Raw genomic sequence first — 25,862 nt, forward strand, 5'->3', positions numbered from 1 at the left:
TGACCAATTACACAAATTTAATACGATCTCAAAGAGGGAGCAATGAACACATTAACATCAGTGTGAATGTGTTTGTGCTGGTGTTTTACAGCTAGGTTTTTGGTTAAATGGAGGGTGAAGTCATAGATATCAAGGCTAATGCACAGCAAGTGTAACTGTCCGCACTGCTCAACTATCCAGGAAAGCATGTAGTCCTCTACTTCTGCATCATAAAGGTGTTGTGCAAAGTTCACAGCCAGAGGAGGGCCATTGCTGCATCCTCAGAGCACCAAAGGCTACAAGCTTGTCAGCTTGTTATGTCTGTCAGGATTGCAACAAGGGAATGGGTTCAGGAGCGAGTGAGAAAAAAAGAAAAGACTGCATGTGAGGGGGAATATGCAGTAGGTGAGAAAACAGACTAACTTGGAGTGTTGGGGCAGCGATGAGAGCTGGGACCTGTTGAGAGAGGAGAGTAAAGGAAGGAGGAAGAAGAACACTCGATCAATGGAGGTGGCTCAGGATCTGACTAAGGCCAAAAAGTATCTGAGAATAACTTTTCAAGCTAGTTAAGCAAGTGTGCAGCATATGGTATGAGGGGCTGTTTGAGACATTATTCAGAATTACCCTCTCACAGACACATGTGAAATTTAAGTCATTCACACATTATACTGAAACCTCTCATTTATTATACTGAAATCATTCACACACTATAGTGAAATTTCTAAAATCACATTTTACTAATATGTATGAAAGGAATTCTACTAGTGTGTGTGAGAGGGAATTTCACTTGAAAGGGAAGTCATTTCAGTTGAAACGGAAATCACGTAGTAGAAAAAAACAGGAGCGCATTTTCAAAACAAACAGAAGAAGAAGTTGGAGAATATTGCGACAGATGTTTTGCGAAGACTTATGCTGTGTTAATATTTGTTCAGTCGCCTGGAAGTAATCTCAGTGAAGCAGCTGGCATCTCCAATACCATTTTGGCCTCAGCAGAGACAATTAAGGGTTAACACGACATCAGCCGGACAACTGACAGTAGCAAGTCTGAATGACACGCTAACTAGCCACCTAGCATAACTCGGCCATTGGGATATACAGTGCTGTAAAACGAAGACCTGGACAGCCGTCTAGGTCTTCGTTTTACAGCACTGCATATCTTAATGGCCAAGCTATGCTAGGTGGCTAGTTAGTGTGTCATTCAGACTTGCTACTGTCAGTTATCCGGTTGCTGTTAGACCTAACCCTTCTAATAGTATCTGCAAAGGCCAGTATAGTATTGAAGAAGCCAGCTGCTTCACTTAGTCATCATAAACTCATGACCACATCAATAGAATTAAACAATCCCACTGCCATTGAACAGAAGCTACACCTGCTATGTTTTCTGCAAACAAGATGACAAGTTGAAAATGTCCGTGTCCCAGCCACAAATTTTAATATAATGTTATAAATACAACAACACAGTTACTATCTCAGTTACATAAGCAGGGTGCTTCAACACTGACTTAAACACTGACAAATGAAAACAGTAACATAGGGTTGAGAACTTCCTTTATCACACACTGAGTCAAGGATGACACAGGGAGCTGTTATAGTATGTGAGAGCATTTCAGTATATTATATAAGAGGAAATTTCAGTATAGTATATAAGAGGCAGTTTCAGTATAGTGAATAAGAGGTTTTACTATAATGTGTGAATGATTTCAGTATAATATATGAGAGGTTTCAGTTTAATGTGTGAATGACTTAAATTTCACATGTGTCTGTGAGAGGGTAATTCTGAATAATGTCTCAAACGGCCCCTCATAATATGGGGTTCACCTCTTAGGACAATACAAGTAGAAAGGTTTGGACTGTTAAACAAAAAGTCAAACCCTTAAACCCTACACCGCCAATAAATTAGGAAAATATTTAATTAGTTTTAACTTTTGTTAGATTTTGGACACCAATTTGGTTATGGCTTGGGACACTTTTACACAAATACTGTACAGAAGTTTTAGCCATCTCATTTTTTCATGTATTTGTGAAGTTATTGATTTATTTTGAGAGGTCACCTTTTATGCTCCGATACAAAACTTCAGATTCATTTAGACAGTCAGTTACACGGCATTCTTTTATAAATGGTGCAGCACAAGGATTGGACAAAAAAAATAAAAAAAAAATATCTAAAAATAACCTTTAAAAGACCACCAGAAAATCTGGAAAAGTCTTGCTCATTACCACTTCAAGATAACAAGGAAAGCTGACTCCTTGTAAACAAAATAAACGAGGTGTTGAGCAGGACCAACACAGGACTGTACATTTACAAGTTATTAATGTTGGTCAAGCTGAACACTTGACCAACATTACTCTCCTCTTTCTAAAGAAATGACCTAACCTTTGGGCTGATTTAAAACAGGGATCTCAAACCCTGGTGCAGCAGGTTTTGGTGTTTCCTTACTTCAGCACCCCTGACTCAAATTAATGGGTCAATGGGGCTTGACAACCAGCTGTTGAAGACATTCAATTTAAATCAGGTGTGTTGGAGCAGGGTAATCCCTGTTTTCAACTCAAAATGTTGCCTGGGATCTCTTTTTCCACTAGACTTTAGTTTAACCATGCCACCACAATTCCAGATATTGGTTATTACTAGGAAAATTTGGTTAGTTTTAAACAAGTGCTATATTCCCACGTATTTATTAAAAAACAAACAGGCACAAAAAAACTCTGCAATTGAACCCATTTCGAATGAGACTGAACTACTACAAAACAGCTGGAAGGTAATGTGAGGCAGCTAAAAGTGCTTATATCCATAAATGGAAGGACTGTGTTGTTTTATAAGAGTTATCATGGTAAAGATGCCCATTTAGGTCCCACTGATGGAGAAGCCTTGCTCTTAAATCCTATTGAAAGTTTAGGAAGTGTTGTAAACTTGACTTAGAGTGGAGGCAGGACGAGTGGACTAACTACTCAGTTGAAACAGAAATGATTGCTTCTTTGAAAAGACCCAGAGTTTTATGTTTTCCAAATAGTGGTAACAAAATCTTTAGCTACACTTTCAGAGAGTTTTCACATAATACCTTTGGATAGCATTGTACAAGAAGGAGATGGAAAACATTTCTGTCCATGCTCCTCATCTTTTCTTCAATTCATATGAGCTCTAATACTAAAGACTCTGGTTCATGTAAGTAGTTATGGCTATGAAATTCAATAAATTATGGTTATGGTTGCCAATAAATAATCAAATTCCATGTGTGTGGTTCAGACTGAAAAATCCTCAAACACTGTCATACCTTGTCGTGTACAACATTATTACTTGCAGAATGAGATAAATCCTCAACTTGGCTTACATATAGCCAGAATATCCCTTTAAAAATTCCATTGTGTGTATCTAAGGGATTGTGGCAGCTGTAAATGATCTGACAGTCCACACATCATAAAAAGTACTAAAAACAAGTGGTTTAAATGAGATATTTGCAAATGCTATCTGATCCAGGTTTGTCTGAGATAAGTGAAGTTAGGAAGAGCCAAAAGGCAAAAACAATGTCTACCAAACACACACACACATAAAACATGCTGGAGAGTTCAGTATGTTGTAGCACTCAACAACAATCAGAATCAGAGCAGGAATGTTCACCTGCTGGGGATGAATCAAAGAGAGAGAAAGAGCAGGAGGACAGAGGAACAGGCTTTTCAATATTCACTCAGCTCAGGCTTGAAGTTGCATACGATTTCACGATCTAGACACAGCCTCTGATTCTCGATAATCACTACTCTTGAAGCAACACAGAGAAATGGTAAGGGAGAAAAAGAAGGAAATAAGTGTTGACGTACAGGGAGAGTGAGAGGGGGAAGAGAATGAGAGGAAAGAAAAGAGATTACCCTACGGGGGGAAATGGAAGACAAAAGACGAGAGAGGTGGAGTGGGAGGATGGCAGAACAGGGCTCTTTCAGCGCAGCAGCACTGCTTAATTCCTCTGCAGGGGTTCAAAGGGGTTGTGCGTGTGTGTGTATGTGCGTATGGCAAATAGGATCTTTAATAACCCGTGAGAAGGGATTCACATACGCTCACACACACAAGGAAAACACACAAACACGCACACTCCCATGTGCACTGGGGTTGACATTTTCTCTCAGCTCCATTGTTCCCTCGGCCTGGCTCACCTTGACATCAGAGGCAGCAGGACTCATTACCAGCTGGGGGGGGGGAAATGAAAGGAACTCATGGAGGGAGGAGAAGCGAGGACCAAGGGAGGAGGAGGAAGAAGATCAGGAGGAAATAGGAAGAAGGCTGACGCTAAGGCGGGCACCCTTATACATATACCCCCTATCCCACCCACTTCACTGCTGTGTGAGTGGATAGAAATTGAAATCACTCAGCCTGACTCTACTGTTACTGTCAGCTGGGTATGAAATCCAAAATAATTAGTTTATTTTTTGCATAATAGCCATTTTCTCTTTCTTTCTTTATTTGAAAATTGGTTCGATTTACAGCCCGAGGATAAAGTACAGAATAAGCAGGACATATGAAGTTCACACAGCAACGCCTGCTACAAGGTACAAATAAACAAGAGACCCATCAAAGGGCTGAAGCAAATTGCTTCTGGGAAGGCTGTTAAGAATTTAGATGAAAAAAAAAGAAAAGAGAAAAATATAATTACGGAAAGCTATTGAAGTTTTAAATCACCTTTCGACATTTTCCATCAGCAGTGAAGATGGAATCAGTGTCTGAATGTCAGAAGAATAATCATTTTGGAATGAAGCCCCTTTAAATACACATCACAAAGGCAGTAAAGGCTAACATTCACACCATCAAACAAACACAAAGACGTTCCTGAGTTATTCCAGAATATTCATAATTTTTTTTTCCGACTACCAAATGACTCAGAAGTAAGATTAACTATGACCCAGAAAAGGGACAGTTTTGTTGCATTTTGTGTTTGACATAGGCTTTGACATGTGGCATTTTTTTCTAAGCAGTATGCAGGACAGAAAAACTTGGCCCAGGTCTGGAAAACAGCGCAGTCCACACACCTACCAGCTAAACCAGTCGCATATGAACGATTTTTGGGCTGCATCAATTATGCCATTCTGGAAATCCGTTAACAATGCCAATCCCAGCATTTTAGTTCTTGCATGGGACATGAGTGTAGAAAGACTCTTGCATCATCTCTACCATCCATCACAGGGACAAGTGCAAAGTGTGAAAATGAAGCAAGCTCAGCATAAACCTCACATTCACACATGTAGGATGGTAAGTCTGTCGTTTATTACCTGGGGTCTGGTAGTTGAGCCTTCTCATCTCAACTGGATCAGAGGAATTGGCCAGCAGAGAGTCTTTCACCCCACCTGAGTGGTCATCCTTTGGTAAGGGTGATGCCCGCTTCCTGAAGTAGCAAGAACAGACAATAAGGCAATCAGTACATCATGCTGAGACCATCTACTAACTGACACAACAGCTCGCATATCAGCTCTGTAAGCAAACTAAACATAGAAATGACAGGATTATTTATAATTACGTCAATTATTTTTCAATATTCACCTACTCCAACTCATTTGCACACTTCAATGCTCATATAATAGCTCTCTAAACTAGTTCTGAGGATCAGTAATTCAAGAGCCAGTAAGTACCTGGGCCTCATCCTCATTAGTTTGAAAAAAATTGGAGTTTAATGTTTTTGAAGAAACGGTAATTTTGCTGGAGTGGGCTAGGTTGGGTTTGTTGCTGGCTAGGTGACAGCTGCAGCATGGGAATGTGCACGGGTGTGTATTTGCAAAGACTGAAATGTGTGCTTTTCACTGCTGCGTGTTTGTGTGCTAACAACACATTGTGTTTACTGGCTTTCCAGATTGAGAGTAAAACAGGCGGATGCTGTAATTAGCTCATCAGCTGGGTGGCACAACACTGGATAATTAGACCAGTTTTGCAGCACCTGTGCTGCCAGGCCTTGCCTAGATGAATCTACCATTGCGCAGAAGCAGAACAGCATAGTTCGGACTGGCTCAGCTCACTCGACCATGGGTTCGTCCATCAGGCAGAGAAAGGGAGAGTAAACGCAGCCTGCCTGTATTCAGACAGCCAGCATCTGTTGATATACACACGCAAACAGGCACGCAGATGCACGCACATATGCACACAGATACAGCTGCAGACTCACAAGCCTTCTGACAGCAAATGGAAATGGGCGGAAAGAAGCATCAGGGTGCCCTGTGGAAATTTCACATCTCATTGCACTCCATTTGCAAGTGGCAAGCACGGGTTTTGAGAAGGAGCAGGGCCTTCTGTTAAGGCACATCGTGGTGAGAATACACAAAGCTGGTGGCGCAAACACAGCCTTAACCTGGTCCACCCTCAGATGCTGGGGCCTGAGCCTCAACGCCACCTGTTATCTTCTGCTGCGGGGGCTTAAGCTAATGCTAGTGGCATGACGACTAATCTTTGACAAGCATCTTTTCCTTCCCAGCCGAGAGCTGAGACAGACCGTATCCAGTTTTCCTAGAGATCACTGCAGGGGCCATGATGGGCCGAAGGAGGGGGTTAGAGCTGAGCATCTGTGATCTGTTCTCTACACATTTCATCTATTCCTCTGACCCAATCAGACACCAATTTACATGACGCTTTAGTGCTGTCCTAAAGTAAACATGACAGCAATCCCTGTGGGGTTATTCATGTCTGGCTAAAAGTGAGGGTTAAGATGTGTGAGAATGTAAGTACACACACGCTCAGGCAGTGTGAGTGCATGAGCTTGTGCAGAACAGAGTGCACTTAATGAGGGTAGAACAGGACCCTTTGTTAAGACTCCTGCCACGGGGAAACAGAGAGTGAAGTAAAAAAGGCTAAAAGTGGCAGAGTGAGTCTCGGAGGAAAATGTCAGCCTTAAAAAAAAAAAAAAAAAAAAAAAAAATGGAAACATGTCTTTTTCACAAGTTTGCCCATCTGGCATTTACTTGACAATGGCCTGTTCAGCAGCAGGTGATGCCTTGGCATATTCAGATGGGACCAGTCTTGAAGGGGCACCAGTCAGTTGGTGGATAATGAAACACAGCACGGAGACAAACACTGTGCAGAGAGGATGATCTGAGTGAAGAACATGCACTGGTACATGGACATAACCCTGGAGTTCCTTCGACCTTAGTTACCAAGGGCTGCAGAGTTGGCTGCTTCTCGTGTTTATTTCTTCAAAAACTGACCAAACCACACTAAACAGCAGTTTGAAGAGATTTGCTTTTAATCCTGTTTGAAGCTTTTCTTTGTGTTTTTTCTTCTTTTTGCTGTGAAATATCTATTGAAGCTGAGAGGCAGCTGACTCTGCAACCCCAAAGAAACTTATGAACACCACCAATTTCACAACACAAATGAGAAGGAGTTGGGTAGCAGAGGATGAAGATATGACTGATGCAGTAGTGACAGTACCCACCTTTCCTGTTTGCTGCATTGGCAGGATCAAAAAAGAAGGGGGGGGGGGGGGGGGGGGGTGTTAATGTGTAATTGCTATTCATGAACTTTTGAAATTTAGTCTTCACTATTTTCAGAAGGGTAAAACTTTCAGCCAAAAGTTGAAAACAGTAAAATAAATAAACAATCTCTCTCTCTCTCTCTCTCTCTATACATATGTATATAATATATATATATATATATATATAGAGTTTAGTTTGAGAGTTTAGAGACAGCATGATCATTGTTTGCTTCTGGTGTTTGTCTTAGTGACTTGGTAGGTAGCAATAATGACCAGAGCTGCAGTATGATTATTCCTATGCACATTTACTGCCACTCCACAGTGAAAAGGGCACACATCCCACCTCCTTACTGTCCCTTCTGTCAATCCATGTCTACGCAGAGAAAGGGCTTCCAGACGGAGGATGTGCTACTCAGCAGTGAGCTGTCTCAAGGCCTATTATTAACCAGTCCTTTCTAAGTCTGCTGGAGACAGCAGCTGCACAGCAGTCTGCAAGGCTGTGGATGGCAGGCTGGAGAACAGGTATAATGTGAAAAGTAGAATGTGTAATAGAGCCTCCAGGACAAGATAGGATGTGGGACTTAATCAGGAGAAAGTCAAGTGAGGTAAATAATGGCTCGCAGGTAATGCTTTCCCATCCAAAGGTAGCTTTATAATGTCCAATCCACATTACCATTTTAATTATGTTGCTCTGTGGACAAGTAAATGATTGTATATCACTTGCATGCCTTAAAAAGAATAGTTAGGTATACTAATTATTACTTAAATTACATTTACCATTTACTTATTTTTGTAGCTTTTCAATCGGCATAAAAATGACTATGCAACTACTCTTTTTTTATTTCAGCCCCATTTGGTTAGCAATTAACCTGTCATTCATTCTATCTGGCTATTCATTTATAAATTTACTTTAATTGAATAAATGGGGGAAAAAAAAAACCCAATACTATAGCCAAACCAAAAAAATAAAATAAGTAAAATGAATATAAAGACAATTAAAACAGTGTAAGCCTGTAACATGTTGAAATAAACCATAAAAACTTTTGTATTTGTGTTAAATAAATCTCTTTAAATCATTAAATCATCAGATAGGGATTAGATTATGTATTTGTTTATAACAGCTAGTAGTAGTCTCCACTTATCTGATCCTACAAAGCATCTCGTTGGCCTGTTTGTAATCATGTTGTGCTGCACAGGAGCAGCTCAAGTGCTTTAAAGAGATATTGACTGAGCTTTTAGCTAAGCCCTCTGTTACAGCCTTCTGTTTCTTATTTGAAATGACCAGTGGTGTTGCCAAAACACATTTCTCACTCCTACCCAAGAACCTCTGACAGCCAAGCTACATTTTTATTACAGCAGCAATGTCAGCTGCCAATTCAACTGACACTTAAACACAGCATTGTTGAAAACAGCAACTGGGCCAGAATATTTTGTCTGAAACCCAAATCAAAGCTGTGTTTGGTTCCTCTTCCACCCCACTGCACACTCTGGTAAGGATAGGGGATATAATCCGTTGGTATGTGTGCACCCTTGCAAGTGTCTCATTACCATTCCTGATGCAACCAAAAGAAAGTTAAAATCTCAGCTGCCATTGCCCTTCTACCTCAAACAGGGAAGACAGACTAATAAACGTGAGTCTTACTTTTTAAAGAGGAGGATGGCAATGACGATGATTATGATGAGGATCACTGCCAAAACTGGCCCCATGACCCACAACATTTCGGGGTTCTCTGCATCTGCTGTGACCTGGATTGGGTCTGAGTAGGGACTGGCTGAAAATGTCATCTGTAAGGGAAAAGAAAAGAGGGAAAGTACAGAGCATGAGAGGTGAGTCACTTCAGATCTATAATATATAACACACAAGCTTTTTCCTTCATAACTCAGAATCATCTGGATTCAGAAGGCATTGAAATACCTCAGACAGACAATGATCTGTTATTATCCAGTGTTTTCTGTGACGAAAGTAAACAATGGAAAACAAATGTATAGAAGTAGCTAATTAACCTTATTCATAGCATTAAATATGTGACTGCAGATTTTTTTGTGACACCCTGACAACTCAGCTCTTTTATGCTAATACTGGGCCCCCCTTTAAGGATGCAGGAGTACAAGCCAAAACGTTGTGCACCAAACTCAAATGGCTCAATTTCTCTTGAGCAATAACCACCTTCAGTGATGAAATTATTTTCTATTTCTGTCTGAGGAAACTCAGACTGAGACAGCGCGAGAAAAAGAAGGTGCGAGATGTAAAGACAGAAAGCCGGAGATAAGTGTGCATGTCCCTTGGTTTGCAGAGATAAATGGGGGCACAGACGAGGACTCATCTCTTCTTCATTAGTGTTCACACCATGACGGAGGAGGAGGAGGGGGAGGTGACGGTGAGGGTGTGTTTCCACCTTGGTTGTAAATGAGACATATTTCCACTTCATGTCTCTAAATGACAGAGAGGGAAAAAAGTGGGGGGCTAGGTGTGTGTATGACTGTATATAAGAGAAATGGATAGGCAAGACAATGGGGTATGGTGTTTAAAAAAAAGTCTGAAGAAGCGGGAGAACAACTGAAGAGAGCAAGCTGACAGATGAGAAAGAGAGAGAGGGAGGTGTGCTGTATCTGTCATTAGAACTCAGTGTGTCACCTATTGAATGTTGATAGGAAGTGCAGGTAGAATGTAGGGAGGGAGGTGTGTGGAGTGGTATGGGTGACAGATCACAGACCTCAGAGGGAATTAGGCTCCCAGCATGCAGCAGGAGTGGCGGGGCAGCAGGCGGCAGTAATCCACATCATTAGCTGCATAGCAGCCTGCTCTTTGGCACACAGGCAGATATTAATTGGAAAGATAAGCTGAGATGAGCTCAAAGAGTCCTGCGCTCTGTCATATAGTTCTGTTATCTCTCGTACTCTTGGGCAACTGCCGGAAAAATTTACATTAAGGGTGTGCACGTTACAGCATGTCTCAATCATGTACGTGCAAACCAGCGTGCATGATATTAGACACAGGCATAAGATAACTCAAGCAGGGAAGTGAAAAAGATTCACATTTTTATATAACAGCGGTAGTTTACAGCAGCATTCTTCATTTATCTTTGTCTCTCACAGACACAAATACACGCTGAGCACATGAGACCAGTTCTCTCCTGTTCTGTGTGCGTTTGGGAGGAACCCATTATCTGACAGCAAAGAGGAACGGCACCGTGATGGGACGCTGCTCATGTGACGACACCGCAAGGCTTCCTGTTCTTTCTGGAGTGCCCAAAAAAGCTTTAGGACATTGCCCTGCAGGGAATCCTGGGAAAATGTTCCTTTTTTTTCTGGTAACAAATAACTGCAGCTGTGCTTTGAGACAAGGATAAGGGAGGAAGAGCAAGGGAGAGAGCTGGACAAAAAGAGAGGGCTTTTTGTCTGTTGGTCACGGCAATGTAGTGAGATCATCCATTTTAACAGCCCTAATATCTGATAAAAGCTCAGTCACGCAGCTAATAATGCTTGTGCCCTCGCAGAGCAGTATCACAAAGAAGTAGCGGTGCTGTGAAGGAATGCGTGAACCTGAGATTGTGTCAGCGACAGTGACAGACATTAGGGTATCTCTTACACTCTGAATCTTTGTGTGTTTCTGTGTGTACAGTGTGGATGAGTGCGGGTTTGGGTACGTAAAAGGTTCAAATCCTTTCTTGTGATCCCTGCATACATAGATATATAGACGGGCTGGTATTAGGCTTTACATTTTAGACTACAATCTTTCCTGTTAATGACCATTTATTGCACATGATATTTGTGGTAAGGCTGACGATTTCTGGCCATTATTTCAAGTCTGCATTTCAACTGGGTGAAGACTGCCCTAGAGGGGAGAAGGTCAACTTTAAGGGTCATTTCATGGTCTCTTCGTTTACATGTCTGGATGAGGCCTTGTGGCTTTATCTGATGTTTTATGTTTCCATTGATATGTATGAACAAATAGCTGGATGAAACTAAGAACTGTTATACTGTACTTCCATATTGTTTTCTATCTGCAAGTCGACTACGAGTTTACTCCCTTTTACTGGCATACTTTCTTTGCACTCCTGTCTTCTGATTAATGTAACATCAGTCAGGGGAAATTTTGTTTTAGAAGCCCTAACTGACATATTTTTAAAAATAGGTATTAATCTTTATAAGGATTAGCAGAATTATGAGAATATTAGTGGGCTTTTAACTAACAATGGCATAAAATAAAAAGAGAATTGAATAATTTTATGATGGCTAATCATCTACTAAGAGTTTTACTTTACTTTGTTGCATGGTGCACAGAGAGGAAATAAAATCCTCCAAAGATCCAGAGATAAAAATCCCATAAATAGATAATAAAGACCTTTATTAAGCACTTCATTGCCAGCTAAAATTTCATAATCTTGAGGGCCGTAATGAGGACACCTATGTGGATGGCAGACATTGGCGATTGTACAGATTCAAACTGTACTCAGACATTAGCAAAACTCTACTTCAATGGGAGCTTGTAGCCTGTTTTCAGGAGATATAAATGCTCTTTGTCTTAGTTTTCCTTGTGATCTTGTTTGCCCAGGAGCGCCTTATCCTGCTATCGCGAGGTTGTTTTTTATTCTAAGATGAATGAATGTGGAATGCATGGCATCGCAGAAGAACTTGTACCTAAACTGTAGCATAAACAAATCCCACAGTTTTACTGCAATGTCTTGATTGAGTCACAAGGAAACCAATGAATTGGTATTAGTACTATATCATTATCATAACCTCATCAACTAATCAGGAGCTCCAGCTATCAAGGAGCTGGATCAAGTACTGTATCTAGAGCTTGGTTTCAATATAAGTAGCATTAATTCATTTTGCTGTGTCAGTCACACTTAATCCATATCTCACTTTGTATGCTATTCAGAGCTCATTTCCAGCTAAGCTAACTGAAGTGCTTTCTCAGTCATCAAAAAATGATTACAGAGTAGCTCAAAAATACCAAGAGCTGGACCTAAACAGATTTCATGAGACAATCAAATTCTCAAAGCAAATTAAATATTGGATACAGATTTTGATAAAATTCTGTGAAACTATCCCTGGTGAGAGAAGAAGGCAAATAGAGCAGTAAGAATACAGCGAATTGATGCTTGCTAACGAAACAAATCACAGCCTGCTCAGATGCAAGCATTATGAATGAATGAGTGCAAGAAGAAGTGTTTGGTTATTTCTGTAAGTGTGTGTAGCTGTCAGTATATGTGTCAGTGTGAGCATATGTGGAACATCAGTATTTCAAAGCCTTTTTTCAAACTCCTCTGAGCCTCCACAAGCGAATGTGTTTGGGTCACAGCCGCTGAGAGCGCACGCGTGTCTGTATGAATCCAAGTGTTTGAGACACAGAAAGTGAACAAGAAAGGATGATGAGAGATGGCATAAAACGAGAGGACGGGGAGAGAAAGACTGAGGCAGAGGTGCTACGACACATGTAGCGGCAGTATATCGAGAGTGCTATCTGGCCCGTGGGCTACACAGCTTTGCCAGTCAGCCACTGCTCCGCTGTCCCCTGAGCACAGAATTCTCTACGCGCAGCACAGGCACGTTTGTTTCAACTCGGTGTTGACCCTGCTGGCTCCCCGCCTCTCCAAAAGTGGCTTAAATAAGCCGCAGGGCGTGCGCCAGACAAACAAACAAACATGCAGAGACGCCTGTGATGCATCTTCATCTCAGCCTCCCCGGAGAGGCAGCGGAACCCACACGCTCCGCCTCACTGCATGACAAAAGGCAAAGACAGGGAGAGGAAGGGTTTAGAGATAAAGACTAAAAAAAACGGAGGTGCAGAAAGTGAAGAGAAGGACACTATGAGTGAGGATGTGTTTATCTGTGAGAAGCAGAAAAGTGGCTGCAGGGTCCAGTTTAGCCTCTGAGATGACCCCTCTCTTTTGTCCTCTCCTTGTAATTCTTTCTCCACTCATTTTTCCACCTGCATGTCCCCTCTCCTGTCCAACATCAGAAATTAAACTTATTCCTGCTCTCATGAAGTTTGAATATCAAACCCAATTTTGCAAACTTTTACAACCAGACTTTGATTTACCATAGTTGATGTCCATAATTTATCAGTAAGAAAATATAGAATTGCGTACAATAAAAATTCTTTTGCACAAAAGACATTCTGGATCAAAGGCACAATTCCCTTGAACTCCCTACCTGCTGTTTTCAAGCAGATTCAGGATATTAGGATTCTCTGCAACAGTCAACTTCTGGTTCAAAACTGGAAAAGAAGTGCACCTATAACTCTAATTACATTCTAATAAATCTTTAAAATACTATTTTCATCTGTTTCGTTTCATTGCAGGTTGCTGCTCCTGTTTCATCATTATATGGTGATGATTTTTAACAGTAACATGACATTATAATCATTGCTGGATCCATTAATAGTCATCAAGACAACATTAAGACTGTCTGCCTGTTGTGGTCTGTTCTGACATTTAAGAGACACTTGATCAGACTGTAATCCACAGAATTTGAAGGGTGGTATTTTTGGGAAAATGCTTTGGGAATCTACTTTACTTTCTTCTCTCTTTCAGCTTTTGTGGTGTTTTTTCCTGAAAAGGCAGGTAGAGATGCTCTTGGTGGGTGTACTCTGAGAAATGTTGTTTAGGTCAGTGGGATATGTTAAAATAACATCAAAATGAGTGGACAAAAGATTTACCTGATGTGGATTGATGTTAATCACATCACATATAAGGTTTTCATGTCGCTGTTTATAGGTGTAAACACTTTTATGGGAATTTGGGTGTGGCTTTTAAACTCTGTGTTTGTCCCTCACAAATGAACTACTATAGAAATAAAAAAAAAATCAGGAATATCTAAAAGAATCGCTACAGGGAGATGCCTCTAGCAGTGGATGTGACAGAACAGCTGATCATCTTTGTTTCCTACATTCCTATCACCCTTGAAAAGTTAGATATGAATGTGCTTGTGTTTCCCACCTGAAAACAAACCAACCAAAAATTTGCTTCTTGTTTTCATAATTTCCTCTTGATAATGTTAGTCAAATCCTGTCCTCAAGGTTCAAGCCCAGAGCAGACGAATTAGTGCTATGCAGCCAATTCTTCTTACTAGTGAGGAAAAACCTTAAATGCCTGGATGGCACAGCAAGCAGCAAAATGCGGTGAACTAATTTGATCACGCTGTTTTGGTTTCTTTTTGCGCCAAAAGCTCACCTTTCTCTTATCATAAGAAAAGCACACATTAGCACAATCCTCTCCTCTGCTGCTAGTTTACCTCCTCTCATCTGAGCTTCACAGGCTGGACCGGACACAAGGCAAACATTTTGCCTTCCTCTTTTCCTCTTTCCAGCACCTCCCCTCCTCTCTGTCTCACATCACACAGTTTTTCATGCTACCTCCTTCCCTCACTCTCTTCTTGCATTAAATGATACTGTTTATACACACCCAGCATCTATCATCCCATTTCACAGTTCCTCCGGCTTGTTTATCTGCCTTGGGTGCTGGGGAGACATGAAGGCACACACTCTTCTCCTTCCTTTCTCTCATCCCCTTTTGCCTTTCCTTCCTTCTCCTCTTCCCTTTAACCATTGCTGGCTGCTTGTGGCCATTGATATACGAGAGTTTATTAAACCCTGGCGGTCTTGTTTGATCTACACTAGAGGAGTTTGGGGTGGCAGCAAGGAAGGCTAGTAAAGACACAAGTCATTTATTCCAGTACTTGTTGTTTTATTCTCCTGGGGCTGGTGAAGATCTCGCTTCTGCCAACTGCTCGATCCTCCGGCACACTTTACCTTCTGTAGCAGTGTGTTTGGTAATAAACGTTTACAAGTGTCGTGTAGGGGGTGACAAAAACAAATGTTGTGCTGTGGTATCTGAGTTTCCCAAAGAGTGCAGTTAAGGGATTTATTTGGCAATCAATGACAGCCTGATAGTTGTAGTCAACAAACAATTCAGCATGTTTAATGTGGACAAGAAACCAAGTTTGGACAAACAAAAAGAAAATGTTTTCAATATGCATTGTAATAATCCTGTCATTACAATGATTGTTTTATATAAATATGTTTTTGTAAATCCCTTACTATAGTTTTGAACCAGGGATAGCATACTTTAACCTTTAAAACTCCATTAACAGTTAAGTATAACTTTGTAGGGTAAATTGTGATCAATAGTTTACCCCTAAGGTGATCAACAGAAGTTTTCCAAGCATTTATATCCTGTTCAGGTTTACAAGCTGCAAAAATGTGGTGTTTATTCTGGGACTCCATATGGTAAATCCACAATGTGTTACCAGTGATAATATTATTTATCGCATTTCCGTAATTAAAAAAAAGATTGTTATCACTCCTATGTTGCTCAGAGTGCTCTATTTTTACCTGAAAACTAAGATGAAGCAACTTCATGTGAAACTCTTTACCAAGATGACAGCCTAAACTGATGGAAATGTCCAATCAGGAGCGTCCAAAGATCAACAAGTGACAAGAAAGTTATATGTCTGTGTGAAAAAAACAAAAGTATGGCTGGAATAAAGCCAAAAGCACGTGGTGCCAAAAACTGAGTTAGAGCTGGTTTTGTGAGGATAATAGGTAAATAGTAGCCTAATATAAATAAGTGTAAAAAAAATAGAAAAAAAGAGAAAAAACTGGAAGAAAACATGTGAATATGTAAATAGATTCTTTTATGTGCTTTTTTCAAAGCAAATATTTTTTACCCCTTAAAGCCAGGACTAAAAGGAATGATATGCTTGGTCACTGTTGATGTGTGCTATTTTTTACAAAGTACTGTTAGTAATAAATTCTGTTTTGCTTTTTTTTTCCTCAGCCTTTATGGTGCCCTATCTGTTCATACACTCATTTTACATAATTCTAGCCTCATAATCTGACAACTGAGGGTGAGGCTGTGCTTAAAAGGGTTGAGGCTACATGCAACTTTACCTAAAAAAATAAATAAAACAGGTGGACCTAAAATAGCAAACAAAATATCCTGCCGTTTTGAATGTTGAAGGAGTTTGTTTTATCAGCACGATGTTGCTGCCAAACAGATGTTTTATTTTCTCAAAGAATTCCAGCAGTTTAGTAAAAAGTCAAACTAAAGTAAAAACTAGAAGCTCCACCTTTCCTTCATACATTTACAAAAGCACAGATGTTCAGCAGTGGTTGGCAAATAATTCTCTAATTTCTCACTTTAAGTCATACTTGGCTCTTCACTTTAAATGTTTAACTAGTGATTGTTCCTTTAATACTCGTTACAGCTACTCCACATTTTAGGAAAAATGAAAGAAAAAAAAAAAATAAAATAAATAAATACAAAGCTGCATTTCTGCTGCACAGTAGCATCATAGGGAGAACTTGTTTTGGTGGAGCTAGTGGGCATTCATTCAAGCCATCTCTGCAAATGTTGCCATCATGGCACAACATAAATCTTTATACAACATTGGCAACTCCAGCATGCAGGTTGCAGCTGAGCAGAGCCTGCTTTTTTTTTTTTTTTAACAGTATATTTTGAAAACTGTAACATGTAGTGAGTAGAAGAGGATGAAACGAGTGGCTTGTTGGCAGGCTTGTACCAGCAGTTGACATCTGGTGAGTCAGACTACAGTGTTGGCAAGGTCTCTGTCATGCTCCGAAGCAAAGAATCTATTAGAAAACCATCCAGTTCAGAAAACAAGGCATCTCATTTTAATTAAGATTTTAAGAAAACTGAATAAAGCAGAAAAGCTGCCAATATCCAGATTTGTTTAAGTGAAGGTAAACACAGATGGACACACCCTGTGAATGATATCTGATTAAACCAAGTGATTCAAATTGAAAGGTGGGTAAGTGCTACTCAGTTTAAAGGAAGGGAAACACTCACAAAGAGACAAATCATAAGCCTCACTGATCCAACATGGCGTGTCTTGCAGGTACGGTGAGAGTTTTGTGCAGCGATGGGATTTGAGCATCTCCTTTGAAGTCAAGTATATCATGGCTGTCCAGTACAGCCTCCTTTGCACGTCCCTCCCCTCCTATGAGTGGAGGAGTGGGGATTACTGAGGGAGGAGGGGCTTTCGGGACATGTAAAGCAGCGTTTCAAGGGAATCAGGCCTGCTTTACAGACTCCCTTGGCCCTGTGACCAGGCCCTCGTCTCCCTCTTAACTCCAGCCTCACTAATCAATCTCCTCTGCTGTCTTCACAGTGTAGAAAGATGTGAAGAGGGAGAGAGATGCCAAGGGGGCAGAGAGAAAGGGGAAAAAAAACCTCAGAGGAGGGAGTGAAGAGAAAGAAATAGGTGAAAAGTCCAGGATTTGGTTTCAGAGATGGAGCACTCACACTCCCCCCGTCTGTGGATGCCCAGGGCCCAGCTACTGAATATGCATGTCCCGGGTACTGGAGGAGCTCAGAGCAATCGCAGACTCTCATTCCTCTTGCACTGAAGTTTAGCCCAGACCATCCCATAGAGAGCTGGGCCTCCATGTTAGTGCTGTTTGACGAGTGCATAGTGCCTCCACTTAAAAAGCCAAGAGTCTTGTATTAGCATTCTTAAGAGATCTGTGCGGGACACTGCTGGCTCCAGAAATGGCAGAGCTGGATTTCTGATGTCATTGTCAACTGATAAGGGAGTTATCAAGACAAGCTGCAATTACTTTTAGAGATGGCGACATTACAGGGTAAGTGGCAGTAAGAACAACAACAATTTGCCTTGCCACTGCTATTTTGGAAAGCCTGAGTAGTTTGAGCTTGAGGATTGGTAATAAACTTGAACATTTTGTGTGGGAATAATTGCTCTCTACAAATAAACAGAGTGTGCAGAATTTGGTTTTAATTTTCTAAATCCAAAGGTTAGATGGCATTCTGTAAAGTAAAATTGTCTACCCTAATCAGTAGGAGGAAACAGTGTGTCTGTCTTACGTAATTAGCAGCGCTGTCTGTCTCTTCATCTTGAAGTACTGCCAGGACAAAGCAGAGATACTCCTGTTGACTGATCAGGGGCTTGTTGTAGAAGCCGTCGTACTGTTTCTCATCACCCAACGTAAAGCTGGTTGGCAGGGATTTTAACTTGGCTGCGATGTACGGCTTGGAGGAATCCAGGTGACGCCTGCGCCTCAGGACCGGACCCTCGCTTGACCTAAGCAGCTAGGGGTAGGAAAGAAAAGTGTGAAGGTCACTGTCAAAAATAGCAGGACATGTTGATGAGACATCTGATATCTAACAGCCTGTCAGCGATGCCGCAATGTACAAGAGGTTTTCATAGCATACAGGTAAAAAAAAAAATCTTTGTGTGGGTTGAGTTTGGACCAAAACTAAATTTTATGCAACGGTGCAGTTGAACTATTGAATTTCATCATCTTTGAAATTTAAAATAACAAAACCTTTGCGCTTTGGTATAAGTTCAGGCCTGGTTCTGCCTCCCTAAGAGATAATGATTCCACAGAGCTAAAATGCCCCTTGCACACTGATATAACAGCAAACAATGCAGCCAAGCCACGAAGTGAGCAATTAGCGTTTGCTCCAGCACACAATCTCAGCATTACTGCCAGCCTGGTTAATAAATGAGCAGGAGCATACAGCACTGCGGCATTGTGTTTTCAGCAGCATTTTGTTTTCTGTCAGTGTCTCACGTGCTGCTCCAGATGTAGCTTTATTAAATCATTATGTTGGAGGGAGGAGACAATGGCCTGCTCAGTGTTTAATGACTCAGCGAGTCCCATCTCTTTCTCTTTCTGTCTCCTCTGTTATTTCTACAGGGAGCTTGAACAATACTGATTCAAACCAACAAACCTGGTAGTTTACTTAAAAATTATGCTATTAATATTTAGGAATGCCACTTAAGCTTAAATTCTCTCATGAACAAGCTTTATTCAAAGAACAATAAAGCAGTCATGAATCTTTATCCTCACTTGAATAGCCTCTGTAAAGCCGTTTGCAAAGCTTGCAAACCAAAACTGTAAAGGTAGAGAAGGAATTTGTAAATACTGCTTTAAAAGGTCCTACATAAATAAAGTTTAATTAGTTAACAACCATGCCAATTGTTACACAACATCAAGACTATCCTCTGTGCATGCAGACAGTAAGATTCAACAGATGGGCACTAACTGCAGACCTGGCATCCAATCAGGATGCCCCCCACCTACCCGAGTGAGTCATTGTTTGAAGTCTCTCTGCCATGCCGCCTCTTCCTCACTGAGCCCAGGAGGGTAGAGCTAATTAGCTACTACCAGTGACTCCCTACCCAGTTGGAACAGAAGATGCTATTTGTGACCCCTGACCTGGCACATTAGCCAATCAGCCACTGCCTGGCACTCACCTCATCCAGGTCCATCTCGTCTGGATTCTTCCACCGCCGAGTCGACTGGGACACCGGCACCACTACGATGTAGTACCACCTGCCAAGAAAAGTAAATCCTGTGTTAAGCCAAAACTGATACACATATACACACTGGGCTCAAAGTGGGCTGAGTGCATTAATAACACAGTCAACACATTCAAAGATACTTTCGCTGCACGACTTATTGGGCTGAATTCAAAAATGGAGGGGCTGCAAAAGTGGGTCCAACCGCGGTCGAACACCAGCAGATCGGCACTGCATTCTTCAATTAATAGCTAATCACTAAGAACATCTGCCATGTAGACTGGAACAAACGCTATCCCAGTGAGGGTAGCCTTCAGCTAATAGAGATCCCCACAGGACTCCTAAGGTTAATAAGAGCGGTTATGTGAGTGGCCATGTATGTGTGTGTGTACCCAAATAGTAGGAAATGAAAGACATTAAAAAGGCATTTAGGGTCAAATTAAGAGGGTTAGGTAATGGATGAAGGAGCATGTTTGCAAGTACACAATGTAAAAATGTCTGTGTGTTTATTTGTATTGGCTCTGTCTTGCTGTCTTCCTTGTGTTCTCCCTGACTGCTTTCTCTCAGCTAAAACTTGTTTTCCCATTGCAGCATTTTGTAGGACGAGCTGCTGCTGACAGTGAAAGCAACTCTCCTTATTTCCAGGCTTCGCATCTGTGATTCAACAGTCACTCCGGTCTGGGAGTTGGAGAAGACATGTATAACAAGACTCCTCACACCCCCTTTCACCCATACACCCACCTCTCAACTCTCCCATCCCCAATCACCTGCACACTTTGTCTGTCAATCTGTGCTGGACCTTAGTCAGCCTCGACAACCCTGTAATCTTTTTACCAATCAACGCTGCGCTCCCTCCTTACAAAGATGGATCTGTATGTGTGCATCTGAAGGAAAGGCTTCACTTACAACCCTGTTCTCAACAATTTGCGTCAAACGATAAGAGAGCTTGACCTGATGGTAAGTCTCAATTATCATCAGCTTCTATGTAATAAAAGTGGCTGAGAGCAAAAGTTGTACTTGGTATTGATCGCATACAAGTGTGCCATTTGAGCTTCTGTCGATGTCAAAAAAGTTATTTGTTTTCTAAGTTGTAAGTGTATTAACAAGCAAGTGATACTTTTGGGGCAGAGCACAGCTGACAACCCCAAATTAACTGATTAACAGCATTCATTTAATTTGATTTATTTAAGTATCTATTTTTTGTAGTGATGCATATTGTCAGTGAAAATACTGGTTAATATGTTTGTTACTTTCTATGGACTGAAACTGCTAAATGAAAAATAATACAGAAAGATTATTAATATAATATATATATAAAAATATATAATATATATAAAATATATTAGAATAAATGATTCATTAAGAAAATGATAATAAGTGAACCAAAAACATTTGCAAAAAAATGTAAACAAGTTAATTGTAAAACTTGGCATAAATTCACATTTATTATTATTTACTTTGTTTTAATGAGTTTTTTTAAGTTACTTTACTTTTAATTGTCAATTTTGCTAAATTATTAATATATAAATGTATATTATTATTCATTTCTTTTATTATTTTTAATCCATTTCCTACCACATGCATATTTTTGTTTCAATAATTTTTTACATTATTTATATACTTTTTATATTTACATTGCATTTTTTTCCTTTATTTCCCCAAATTTTCATGTATTTCAGTAAAAAGTCTTTATACAATTTTGCATTGTTATGCATGTGAGTGTTATTTTACGGAGTAAAGTCTCCCCCATGGTAGCTCTTGCCAGGTATTTTCTGGGATTGAAGTATTTACTCATTATTATTTTATTGTTTTGTGTTTGGGTTTGTGTAAGCCAGTCTTGACGACTCTGAACCGACCTGACAGGAGCAGTGGTCTGGACTTTGGGCAGGTTGATGGTCATCTTGCCACCGTGAGCCTGGTGAGTGCTGGGCTTGGTTTTAATCAGGTCAGGGGCAGTGCGGATGGACACCTGCTGCTGCAGACCTCCAGCAATGTTGCCTCTGCTCGTCAATACAAAAGAGTAGTCGGTGTTGGGCTGCAGCTGTGTGATCAGCTTCCTCTTCAGGTTCCCCATGACCTCCACACTTTGCTGGTTATACAGGATCTGTAAGCACACATGGGGGTAAGAACAGACTTATGGTTGAAGACCCACTACTCTTTTTTTCTGCCTCCTAACTACACACATAAAGCCAGAAAAAAAAAAAAAAAAAACCCAACACACACACACACACACACACACACACACACACACACACACACACACACACACACACACACACACACACACACACACACACATTGACCTATGGGAGGTCCTCCATCTCACACCTCATCTCACATGCTTCAGAATCACGCTTGGCCATTGGTGCATATCCAATAGTTCTTTACACGTCAGATTGCCTCTGCTCCTCTTAAATGAAGTGGGAATTGATGCAATATAATTTTGACAGATTATTAAACCTTTGTAAATGAGTATGAATCTGGGTTTCCTTCATTTTTTTTTTGTGCAAATAGGAGAAGCCACCTGATCAAACACCTACAACAACAATTCTATAGCAAATATATAAGCTATAAATATGACATGCAGCACTACAACTAACAATGATGACTTATGTCCATTGGAAAAATAATTACTGCTGTGTTAGATTTAATTAAGATGTTTTTTTATAAACATTTTATTCATAATGGTTATTATTGCAGCTCTGACTCACCTTAAAAGGAAGCTGGGATTTGTAGTTTGGTGGCAAATCCCAGGTGAGCAGGACGGATGTTTTTGTGACAGCTTTGACACCAAAGTTAAGGGTTGGAAAATCTAGGAGGGGGAAAATTCTTTGATTAATATATTTAGAGAGATATCTTTTACACTACAAAATGTGTAATTTGATTTCACACCACTTTAAAGCAAGTAGCCCCCTCAGTGAACAATGTGAACAGACAGTATCCTTACAACCCAACATGACAAGCAGCGGTGTTGTTCAAAGAACAGAAACAATCACATTCACGCCTGATTATAGATCACACAAAAATAGCCTTCATCTCAGTAAGCCTGTTTCATGTGTTGCAACCCCATTCATAACAAGGGACATGCAACAGGCCAAGATCTCTGTGATTACCAAGGAATGCTCATGACAGTAGGAGTCGCAACTTGTGTCCTAAAATAGGCATCAAGCACATTAATAAATAAGAGATCTTATGCGTATAAGATCACAAAATGCATGAGAAGGTACATGCTGGGAATGCTTTAGATTTGTGTGTAATGGGATGGAGAGATGAGGATGCGTGGTAATGTGACTGTAGCGCGTAATGAGATTAGCACTCTATAAATCAATAAACAGTGCTGCAATACAGTGAGTGGTAGAGGAGAAAGACACGGCTGATAGAGACGGAGCCAGTTCTACAGTCTGAGACAGCAGTAAGTGATATGGAAGTCATGTATGTGTTCATGAACATTATGCTGAGGGCAACACTGTGGTGTAATTGTGTTTATGTATGCATGTATTTAACCCTCACATCCTGTTTTCAAAACAAAAATCCCTGTAGTGTTTATGTGTAAATGTTAGTTGGGTGTTCTTCCACTTGTCCTACCATTTGACATCGTCCTGCTCTGGATGCTGGGGCTCAGGGGTCCCCCGCCCTTGCTGGTAAACGCCTGCACACGGATGTCGTAGGTTGTGTCGGGGTTAAGGCCCAGGATAGTCATGTGCGTGTCAGCTGTGCGGTTGGTGCTGTTTTGGTGGCTGTTGATGTCCCGGTACACAACCAAGTAGTAAATGATCTTGCCATTTCTCTCTGCTAGCAGTGGGGGCTCCCAGGTTAGCTGGGTACTGGACTGAGTCAGTCCAGTGACTTGGAGATTGGTTGGATAACCTGACGGCACGTCTTCAGGAGTGCTGATCTCCTTCACGTAGGCCTCGCCAATGCCAGCGCGGTTACGGGCGCTGAGGCGAAAGATGTAGGTGGCGCCTTTGTGCGTACCGGTGACGGTGTAGTGGTCGTCTGTTTTTCTCAGCTCGCGTGAGGTGTAGGTTTCCTCGTCAGTGCGCTTGTACTGGAGCTGGTAGCCCATCAGCTCCCCAACCATTTCCTTTGGGGGTTGCCATTGGATCAGTGCCGTGTTGTCCATGGTGATGCTGATCATCATCGTGGGCTTGCCTGGTACTGAAAAAACAAAAAAGATTGAAGGCGAAAGAAAGATGACTTGAAATGTAATCCCTCTAAAAATGCAAGACATTTTAAATCAGGGTTCTCAAAGTCAAATTGCTCAAGCGCCGCTGATGATTTCGCCATTCCATAGGATGGTGAAGTTAACTTTAAAGGACAAGAAATGGCATTATTATATATAGTTTTCTGGAACATTTAGTACAGGTGATTTTTTCTTGCTTTGACTAAATAAAAATTGATAAGTTGGTAAAAAAATCTTGCACAATAAATAAATAAATAAATCCCAGAGCTCACGTGTAGCCTGATAGAGGTCATAGTTAAAACCCTGAAGGACAGCTTCAAGATGGTTATCACTCAGCCTGAACCTGTACTTGCATTCATTAAAGTTTAAAGTGGAGAAAAGCTTCTCACAGAGATACGTGCTTCCAAAAACACTTTTGACATTTCTGGGAAAGATCTTAGGCAATTCCCTCAGAAATTGTGCAGTCATGTCTACTTTTCCCTGTGCTTCTCTGAATGTAGTATTTTTAAGCAGCTGTTGAACTGCAAGTCAATCATTTCATTTGCAGCACACGTGGGACACTGTCCACATCAGCTGAGAAGGGGTCTGCAAACAGCTGGAAAGTATCATGGTGTGCCTTAAAGTTAGCAAATCGCTGATCAAACTCCTGCAGCTGGTTATCAATAGCAGACACATAGTTCTCCCCACAGAATGCTGTGCCTCCTCCACACAGATGTGACCTGTTCATATTTCAGACATTTGCTGCACATTGCCTGTTGGTGTATGATACAGTGCAAAACAACCGCTAGATCTGCGTTTTCCTCCTCCAACTTCCTTTGTACCAGCGCTACCAGTTCGTGTTTTGTACCAGTCATGGATGGGGCTCCATCCGTGCTGATGCCGACCAGTCTTTTTTTACGGCAAACCAGCGCGTTACACAGCTGCAGAAAAATAACCAAGGGTGTGGTGGGCCCATGTATTGGACACACACTCAGTAACTTCTCTGACACCTCCAACTGTTCATTGATACCCCTTAAAAAAATGGCTAGCTGAGCACTGTTATGTCTGTGCTCTCAACAAGTGCCACAGAGTATGCAGTGAAGGTTTGTGCTTTGTTTGATATGTTGCTAATGGGCTCCGCTGCTGTGTTTGCAGATAGAGAGAGATTACTGAACAACTCCGAACAATCTCCGAACACAAGATATCAGCTACTTGCACGTAACTTGCTTCAACCGCAGCATCAACGTCCATCTTGGCCTTATGGAAAAGACTTTGTTGAAAAGTTAATCCTCTGTGTAGCTGTGTCGCTCTTTTATTCCTCTCGTTTCCCACGTATTTCTCATACTGACCCCCATGTTTAGTTGAGTAATGGCGTTTGAGATTGTATTATTTTAATCCCACGACTTTTTCCTTGCATATCAGACATGTTAGACTTCCACTGAACTCCACAAAATAAACAAATAAATAAATACTGTGACGTCTATTGTTCTTGAAATATTCTGTGTTCACTGTGTACCTTTCTTTTCTGCTTGGGAAAATCAAAGGAACAGCGCGGTAAGTGTTGGGCGGCTGGGAGTTTGAGACCCTGTTTTAAATGCTTGAAATTTATGAGGATAAACAAAATCATGAGTGAAAACTGATTAATAAAACCAACTTTAACCCAGCTGCTTTCTTTGTTCATTTCATGTTTGGTTTTGGTAAGTGGAAACATTTATTTTTAGAAAAAAGATACATTTGTGGGTTTTTAAGCAACTTAAACTGATTTCTTTTCCACTCCAAGAAGCAGCTTTGTTGCCCAAATCCTAAAATACATGCCAATTAGTGCTCCCATGGACAACTCTGCAGACTACCATCATATAAATAGATGGCATTTAGCTATCCTGCAGACTGTGGTGGACCACAATTACTGGTAAAGATAGTTTTAAAATGGTTTATTATTGTTGACTGGAGTGTCAGCTCTAATTAGTGGGATGCCTTGCAGAGCAGTAAGATGG

At 40.9% G+C, this 25,862-nt stretch overlaps 1 protein-coding gene across 17 annotated transcripts in view; it reads right to left on the reverse strand.

The window, feature by feature from the left end:
* Positions 1–25,862, reverse strand: part of LOC121643850 (receptor-type tyrosine-protein phosphatase F) — a 181,148-nt gene that overhangs the window by 25,758 nt on the left and 129,528 nt on the right. For 8 of the 17 annotated variants that reach the window (XM_041991410.1, XM_041991422.1, XM_041991421.1 and 5 more), the window contains 9 exons: positions 23,292–23,864; positions 22,418–22,518; positions 21,563–21,810; positions 19,662–19,740; positions 18,266–18,490; positions 9,055–9,197; positions 7,374–7,385; positions 5,230–5,342; positions 403–435 (listed from right to left, as the gene is read on the reverse strand). In XM_041991410.1, coding sequence (XP_041847344.1) covers positions 403–435; positions 5,230–5,342; positions 7,374–7,385; positions 9,055–9,197; positions 18,266–18,490; positions 19,662–19,740; positions 21,563–21,810; positions 22,418–22,518; positions 23,292–23,864 — 1,527 coding nt within the window. The remainder of the gene's footprint in view (positions 1–402; positions 436–5,229; positions 5,343–7,373; positions 7,386–9,054; positions 9,198–18,265; positions 18,491–19,661; positions 19,741–21,562; positions 21,811–22,417; positions 22,519–23,291; positions 23,865–25,862) is intronic. The other 9 variants (XM_041991425.1, XM_041991426.1, XM_041991414.1 and 6 more) reach the window with 3 other exon arrangements.

This window comes from Melanotaenia boesemani, chromosome 8, assembly GCF_017639745.1.
Source record: "Melanotaenia boesemani isolate fMelBoe1 chromosome 8, fMelBoe1.pri, whole genome shotgun sequence".
NCBI lineage: Eukaryota > Metazoa > Chordata > Actinopteri > Atheriniformes > Melanotaeniidae > Melanotaenia > Melanotaenia boesemani.